General features: G+C 41.2%; 1 protein-coding gene across 3 annotated transcripts in view; it reads right to left on the bottom strand.

Moving 5' to 3' along the window:
• The window catches only part of larp1 (La ribonucleoprotein 1, translational regulator), a 69,367-nt gene extending 61,908 nt beyond the window's left edge, over positions 1–7,459 (bottom strand). For all 3 annotated transcript variants that reach the window (XM_037687821.1, XM_037687819.1, XM_037687818.1), the window contains exon 1: positions 7,065–7,459. In XM_037687821.1, coding sequence (XP_037543749.1) covers positions 7,065–7,410 — 346 coding nt within the window. In that variant the 5' untranslated portion in view covers positions 7,411–7,459. The remainder of the gene's footprint in view (positions 1–7,064) is intronic.
• Positions 7,460–9,044: the final 1,585 nt, after the last annotated feature.

The following is a 9,044-nucleotide window of genomic DNA, read 5'->3' on the forward strand; positions in this document are numbered from 1 at the left end:
ATACAAACAAAGGGTCAATCATCCAGGTAAATAAATACAAACAAAGGGTCAATCATCCAGGTAAATAAATACAAACAAAGGGTCAATCATGTTATCTGGACAAGTTTCTTCTTAGGAGAAACGTTTCTTATATAAACCTTTTATTGGACGTCTGAGGGTGAGGAATGGAGCATGACAAGCACGCCAGAGCCAAGCACAAACATTTTACTGGTCTTTGGACATCTGAACATGTTCCTTAACAACAAATAAAATGAAGTCTTTGCAACTATACTCACTACAAGCCATTACAAGCTGAAACTATTTAAAAAGGACAAAAGGTATAACTTCAACCTTCTACTTTCCGTCTGCACAGAAGAACAAAATTCATGTAAAACAAAAAGAACGTTACAACAAGTCCTTTGTGTTATCCTATAAGAAATCCTCTCATTCCTTCTCCTTCCATGAAATTGTTTTGCATAAGCCCACAAATGCCTCAAAAGCAGAATCTGCTTTCTCATTTCCTTTTCGGCAGGAACTAAGTCAGGGCATCTGTTTAGGCATTACGAGTGACTGAATCTCAAAACCCACTGAACTTCATGCCAGAACCTACAGCAACAAACTGGTCTGTTCATTCATGGAACCATGTTTAAAGATATAAAATATTACATTAACATCTCAGAAACTAAATCCTGCCAAAGCAACTGTAGGCCTATTTTTGGGCGAACACTGTTTTATGCAGAAACTCCACAGGGCATCTTTAAGGATGATTTTTCCACACACACAAACAGTCGTAACATTTTTACGACAGCATTTTATTTGTGGGTTGTATTAGCAATGTAACGGCTTACTAATAACTCAAATATATGAAATACAAACATGAGCAACCAAATACAAATGAAGCTGGAAGAGCAAATATCCTGCTAAGACGTTCCTTAAATGCTCACCTCCAAACAGAATATGCCAATAAGTCGTATTTGGCCAGGAATGAAATATGAAAGTCTTTCGTGAAATTAAACGATTAAATGTTCTCAGTGAGGTAAAGAATATTCAGTCTTTAACATAAAAATGTTTTGTCTGGTTGGAACGATGTCACTTCAAACGAGTTTGTTGTAGATGAACAAATGTGCAACAAATTAAATGTTATTATTGTCCTTTTTTAATTACTTATAGCTTTGATACATCTATTTTAGTTTTATTTTACATGCATTGTTCTACTTTTGTCCAAATTTGACTGCAAGACAAACTTCTCCAAAGTTGGGCAAATGTAATAAATCATTTCAGAAGTATTGTGTCTGAGTTAACTGCATCATCCACGAGACTACCGGTAATCAGAACTTTGGTTACAAACTAAAAACATACCGAGCACGAAGACACGAAAAGTAGATTTTCAGTCACTGTGCACTTTAAAACAGAGAAAAACAACTAACACTGTCCAAAAAAGTTAAGTCAGATCTTCTGGATGGATTCTTCTTGGTTCAACCCAATACCGACTCATCAACAGAATCACATCTGCGTGTTTTCCTAACATAGTGCAACTTTGCAGTCAAAAGTTCTAGTTTTGTAAAAGTTTAGCAACATTAACGCAGAAGAAAATGCACTGATAAAACCAAAGATTACTTTTTTTTAACTAATGTGATTTTTTCCCCCCTGAACCATCAATTTGAGCTGACAGCAGAAACACTGGTTCCATTTAAAAACATCAGCTGTTTAAAAAAAAAGGAAACTTCAAACTGGACGTAAAACTCTTCCTTCAAAAGAAAAATGTTCTGCAGTACTCCACAGGATTACACAGGCGTTTTTGTGGAAAGCTACATTTTACCGACATAAATAAAGTGCATCTTTTCCGGCGTATAAGTCACATTTATTATGCGTCACCGCTGACCCGTCGCGTTTATTTAATGGACAAAAACTTCATTTCGCCTGGGCAGCACGGCGCCAGCCATCGCAGCTAGCTCTCCAGCGTTCCTCCGCCTGCACCAGCTGAGTGAAGTGAGCGTGCACGGGAGTACTCACTGTTGCAGTTCTTCGAAATTTAAAGCGTCAGTTAAAAATTATGTTATGAATAAAGAAAAAAAAAACATATACAAGTCACAAGTGACAAATCTACGCCAAAAACTGCAACTTGGATGCTGGAAAATACGGTACTATGACATATAGAGTATTCTGCTGTTCTTGTGAGTAGGCCTGTCGCGATAAACAATAAATCTATTAATCGCATGATGAATGAAAATTATCGACCTCGTTTTCATTCATCGGCTTTATTGTTTCTTCATGTCTCTCTCGTTTTACTGAAGACACTGGATGACAAAAAGGTCGACTCCTGTGCTCTTCACTGACCCCTCCCTTTCTCTTTAAAATCTGTTTTAACTGCGCAAAATCATGTTTTTGGATCGTTAAAAGCAGCTAAGCTGAGAAGCTAAGCTACGAGCTAAGCTAAAAGGTCGACCTCGTGGGGGAAAAAACCCGTCTTGTCAAAGCTCCAAAATTCACGGTTGAAACCCGTGCCTTCGTGTAAAAAGTTGTTTTTCTTTGCAAAAAGAAGCTGAGAACTTGTTTACTGATTTTTTTAAGTTTTTTGTGAAAAATGCTATACTAAAGAGCTCAAACCACACAGAGTGTCCGCCATTTTGAGAACCGAAGAGACAGCCCACGTCACGTCAAGAGGCCTCCCTAACATTTTTCTTAAAGAGACGCGCTGCTCGCTCCCTCACTATCCATCATTTGGTTAAAACAATCATATACTGCCATCCGGTGGTCAAAAAAAGTACTACACACAATTTACCAACATTTCTTCTTAAATTTGACAATAATGTTATTGTCAAATTTCAAACAATATTGTTTATTGTAATAATTTGAGACAATCACACAGCAAAATCCATTATCGCGACAGGCCTAGTTATGAGTGTTGCACCTTGTAACCGATTCCTCCGAGGACAATTTATTTTCTTTAATGACTGCATTCGTAACTACTGCATAAATCCAAAAGTTATTCACAGCAAACAAATTAGCTTAGCAGTTGTGAAATTCACCGTTTTAACTGCTCGTGCTTTGCAAAACGAAAAGGTTTTAGAACCAGTGAAACCGCCAACAAACCAGGTTTCCATCTGCATGTGAACAGTTTGGCTTCTGAATACAACAAAAACACAAAGGGCTCCGTCAGCGCTGCCACCGAGTCCCAGCCAGATGTTAAGGGTTAATGGGACAACTTTTGGAACACGTTCATTCAGGTCCTGGGTACAAGCTGTACCCTAAAGTTTGCAAAAGTTACACACGAAAACCAAACAGCTGCACACAACAACAGACAAAGCAGGCAGTTCTCTGGTCACAGCTTTAACCAGACTACCAGCAAACGGTTATTCATGTTGGAGAGGACTGATTACACCCACAGTGACACCAGAACTTAATGCAGGACAAAACGTAGTGATATTTTGTGTTAAGTTATGTGACACTCTGCTGCACACAACAACATCTGTGAGAGCAGCTCGTTATTCTCCGTTGACCACTTGGAAACAAAAAAGAGCTGCTTAAATATGAGTTTCAACAAGAGTGAAAAGGCAGACTTGCAACAAACGTCTCGAAAAATGTGCAAGAAAACTTTTACTGCTAAAATTGGAAACGCAACAGATTTCTCCACGTGAAGCAAAAACGTTGTGAAAAAAAAAGTTAGTTGATTTTAACTTGGCACTAATACATTTTGAGGAAAAATCTTTGCAATTTTTTTTTATTTTTTTTTTGCAGGTGTAAGTTTGGTTTACTGTAGCAATTACAAGAAATGTTCTGACCAGAGTACAAATCCAGGCATTTTTCATTGATCGGTACCGGAGCGGCAGGCTCACTCCACTCGGGATCCGTCTGTGGTCGTACGTCAGGCTGTATAGCCGCCTCGTGGCAGACGATGTGATGTCGTGTAAACATGTCTCCAATATGGAAGAAGTTTAAAATACAAAAGAAGCCCAGTTCAGCAACAGGCAGCCGGACAGAACGGAGCAACCAGAACCTTAGCTTCAAAATGTATTCGGTTTCTCCACCGCTGCATCAGCAGGTGAGTGACACGAACTGCAAACCTTGTTTTATTGCTTATATTTAAACGGCTAAATATTACAGATCAGGGGACTGAAATTATTCATCTGGATGACCAGGGCATAGCTGATCATCACGTGGTGGGGAAAATAAGTTTTTGTTGATTTTGGAGCCACAGTCCATTCCACCTTCACAACACGATAACACTAACACAGGACTTACCATCACCTGTCATTTTAATTTTCCTTTCTTGATTCACTGTAAAGTTGCTGAGGCATAGAGCACATGGCATTATATTAAAAAATATCTACCGTGCTTGTCGTCTGTAATATGCAGTAGTAATACAAATAGCAAAATAAAAACGTTTGATTGGGACATCCCAATTAATTAATGAAGGACTACACTTGTACCAAATGTCCAGATGCATGCTCAGTGATCCAGGTAGAAAAATCTAACAAGGTGAACGGTCCTCTGGATTCTTCTTTGCTGAAACGTTTCGTCTTTTATCCAAAATACTTCTTCAGTCCGAGACCCTGCAGCAAACTCAGTCTTATAAATAGCTCCTTATCATAATGGAGCAACCAGTTTGCTGCTGACAGTCAGAACTAGCTATTCACATGTAAAAAGTACCATCAGGTTAACAATGGATCGTTAGGGCCTTAACAATTGGTCATTAGTAACCGGATCGCCAGGGGCTGAGTGATGCTTGCAATAACAGCATAGTAAGAGGGTGGAAGTTGAACACAGAGACCTGCGCCTCCGTTTAAAGATGGATAGTTTCTCTTCACAAAGATGGCTTCCTTCACTCCTCTCTCAAACCGCCATTCCTCTATCAAGGATGTGAACAACATCATCCTTGATAGAGTGACCGCTGGTCTGCAGATGAGTGTGGACCGCAGAATCCTGGCCTGATGATGTTGCTCTTCTGTGCTGGGCCATCCTTCAGTCCAGAGACTGAAGGTCTTTTGGATAAAAGACGAAACGTTTCAACACAGAAGAATCCACCCAGATGACCTGACTCAACCTTGTTAGATACTTTTACCAAAGTTTTCAGAGAAAACCAGGAGCTAGAACGACTACTAACTCAACTGGTGGGTCACAACCCAGAAGTGAGTCGCAGGTATTTCTTAGTGCAAAAACCCAGTCAGCCGAAGCAGACGGACGCTCGTCCTGAGCCTGGTTCTGCTGGAGGCGTCTTCCTGTTCAGAGGGAGTTTTTCCTTTCCACTGTTGCCTTCGTGCTTGCTCAGCACAGGAGACTGTGACGAAGCGAAGATTCAATGCAATCTGCTGCCTTCCTTAGATAACTTTTACTAATTGGCTTTTAGAATGTTTGTGAATGTTTCTGTACAGCGCCCCGAGACAACTTCTGTTGTGACTCGACACTTTATAAATAAACTGAATTGCATTGATGACATAAGTTAAGAAAAATGTCAGCATTCTGATTATGTCAGCTTTGTGGCTAATGATAAAATGAATATTTCTAATGGGATATTCAATGGTTGGGTACTCAGCGAAAGCTACATATTTTATCTCTTCTCAGAAGTTGAAATGTTTTAATATTCTATTCTACTACATCAGGGTTCAAATTGAAACATCATTTACAACAAATCAGAGAAGCTGAATTTTTTCCTGTCTGGGTCAAAAGGGGGTCAGTGGATCCCAGAGCCAGACCAGAACTGCTGACCTATTAGAAACGTATGCCTGCATTAAACTTGAGGTTTCAGGGGCCATATAAACAGAACATTTACACTGCCATCATACAAGGGAAGTCACGTTTCCACAAAATAAATGCTTCTACCTGCAGGCTGCAATCACAGATTAAATGACTGCTGTTCCTTTTTGGATTATTTCATCTAATTTTGAAGTTTGAGTGTTAATCTGGGGACATAACAGGGAGTAGTTTCTGCAGCATTAAACATACAGCGCGGACAAGCTCAAACTGATTGATGACTCTGCTTCCTTGCTAGCGTGATGCTAACGGTAGCTAGCATGGCTAACTCGGAGATGGGGGGGCAGGTTTGCTCTGACAGCAAAAACACGACATGACAACCGGCTTCCTGATCACTAAACAGTCGAGCCGATTCACACTGAACACCCTAAACCAGCTGCAGTCCGCAGAAGAGGAGCAGACAGAATGATAAGTAGCCAGCTAGCTAGCAGCCATGCCCTTTTTCCTCTCTCTCGGGGAACACGTGGAATCAACACGTGACGTCTAATAACAAACATGCTCCCTTTTTTAAGCTAATAAAGTAGCACGTTTCACTCCGGATCGTTACGTTTCGGTACCGAGAACCGAACCTCGGAGAGGCCGAGCTGCTGGCGTGTTTTACACACCCGGGACCGGAGGCGAAAAGTTAGCCACATCGATGCTAAGCTAACGGCTGAGTGGGAAGGCCTAGGCCGACGAGGAGCCCGTGCGCGCTATTGTTAGCTCTGGTTCTTATTCTGGTGCAACAAGGGTGGAATAAATCTGCACGTCTCTCAAAATATACGCGTAAACACGAGTTTAAAACTGGTTCGGATTGTGTCACAAGCCCGGGCTGCGTGCAGAAATAAAACCCAAACCGGATGGCTGCGCATAAACGGTGATGAAGCGTTAACTGCAGTTTCTACAAGAAAGTGCAAGTGGTGTCGAAACTAATCTGCACGACCCGTTTAAAAAAGAATAAAGAAAACAAAGTTATCAAAACCCGCCGCGTGCAGGTTGTTTGGTGCGATGACAAGCATAACAAAGGCTCTTTGTGAGCTCAATTACACCTTTAATGCGTTCACATATTCCGAGGGTACAAGGAAATCCAGAGGTTGGAAGTAAAGCGGTGGCTCAACGTTTTGGAGCATTTTAAGTGTTTGTGAAGGGTCAGACTACAACCAGCCCCCCCTTCCGCCCTAAAATAGCCCTCACCATAAGGACTGAAGGGGGGACTCTAAATATAACCAGGCTGCAGCCTTCGGTTTGACTTTTTCAACAAATAAAAGCTACAGGACTCGTGTGGAAGCTGCAGTTCTGTGTGAGTGAGCCCGGACAGACATGAAGTGACAGCCGCTGTGTGTGGGGGTACCGACCGGTGGGAGCTTGTCCGTTCACGCTGACCACGGTCACCGCGTTCATTTTCCTAGTCCACGGGTTCACCTTGGGCGGGGGCGCTTCGGTGAACTCCTTCCTGCCGCCTTTACCGCCCTCCTCGGCCGGCTTGTCGTCGCTGTCACAGCCGTCGTTGCCCGGTTCGGAGGTCTGCTCCTCCGCGGTCCCTCCCTGCCCGGGGCTGCCGCTGCCGACACTCCGCTCGGGCCCCTCCTCGCCCCGGCCGCCCTCCGGCTCTTCGTGCGGCTTGACGCCTAGTTTACCGTGTTCCTCCGCCGCTTTGGCAAGCGGGTTGCCGGGCAGGAGAGCCTCCACCTGAGTGGCCATTTCCCACCGCCGTCGTTTTCTTCCCCCCTCAGGATTATCAGCTCTCCCCCCTCCCCCCCACTCCTCCTCCTCCTCCCCTCCTTCTTCTTCTAGGTCCGAATTAGCTTTCAATTTCAGACGGGGGAGAATCTGAAGTTGTTCCGCGGGGGTCTGCAGCTCCTCTGTCGCTCTTTGACCGGAGGAGCTTCGGCCTGAGACGCGGAGCGGTCGGCGCCGAGCACAAACGTGTAAAAAACTGAAGAAACGTGTCAGTGGGGCCTCAGGATTACAACCTTATCGCCGCCACTAGCAGCAATATGGATGATCCGCACCACGCGATAGATGGGTGCGCGCACGTACGCTGTCGAAGAGGAGGAGTAGCCACGTAAACGCAGGGAGCGCGCATCGAGGATCCTGTGGTGATGCTGCTTTCAAGTGCTGCCGGACAGAAAACAACCTTCTATTTGCTACAGAAGAATGTTGCGTGGATTATTTTTTACTCTAAATTTCTGACCTTTTTTTAAATTTAATTTTTTATTATTTTTTTAACAAGGCTTCACAACTTGCTGCTGCTTTGTCAAGCCTTGTAAATTCTGCAAATAATTTACTTTATCGTTCTGCGTGTATGGATATTTAGCCATGAGCACCAAACAAATAACAATAAAGATTCTTGATTCTTGAATTCCGATTTTTTTTTTTTTCTCTTCAGAATTCAGAGGGGAAAAAATCAAAATATTGAGGGAAAAAGTCAAATTTTTCACATTAATCTAAGAATTTTGATTTTAATCTCATAATTCTGATTTGTTTTCACCATCTCTTTGTAACTCCAGTGTTTCTATCTCATAAAACATAATAATATAAAATATTAAACTCCATACATACAAACTCATTTCCTTTTAAAATTATGTTGTTGTTTTGTTTATATATATATGCAGAAATCAGTCTAAGCACAACAAAAGTACTTTAATGCATTTTGCATTGAATTGCTTATCCTTATCTTGTCCTTGAAACTACAGTGCAAGATTTAACATTGAAAACGTTTTTGTTTGGTGCGTTCAGGTACTTTTAAATTTAAACAAAAAATCACAATGACAATATTTACTTTTTTACTCTTCATTAATAAGAGAAAATAAAGACTGAAGACACCCATTTCGTCGCTGCACTAGAAGTCAAACAGAAAATCCTCAAGTTGTTGGTGCAAACATACTAAGGTCCCATTATCTAAGAGAGTAAATTTAAATATTGACTAATTATCATCATTTATAAGGCTGTAATATCGATGTCACATCTAATACACATCATTAGCTTGCTCAGCTCCACAACAAAGAAGAAAGGTTTAGTTAGAGATTAACATGAATGATTACTTCCTTTGTTATGGTTACAGCTTCATTTTGCATCCAGTCAGACACACACACACAAAAAAAAGCTTTCGTAAAAGTGAAATGTTCACATTTTTAAATAACTAACAAATAAATAGCAACTTCCACTTTAAAATGTCACATATGAACAAATGCATTCGGAAATGTTATAAATGTTTAACATAATTGCAGTGCAACTGTGTTAATATTCTTATATATATATATATATATATATATATATACATAGAGATATAGATAGATAGATAGATATATAGAGAGAGAGATAGAGAGATAGAT

Source organism: Nematolebias whitei, chromosome 14 (assembly GCF_014905685.2).
Source record: "Nematolebias whitei isolate Nwh7 chromosome 14, NemWhi1, whole genome shotgun sequence".
Lineage (NCBI taxonomy): Eukaryota > Metazoa > Chordata > Actinopteri > Cyprinodontiformes > Rivulidae > Nematolebias > Nematolebias whitei.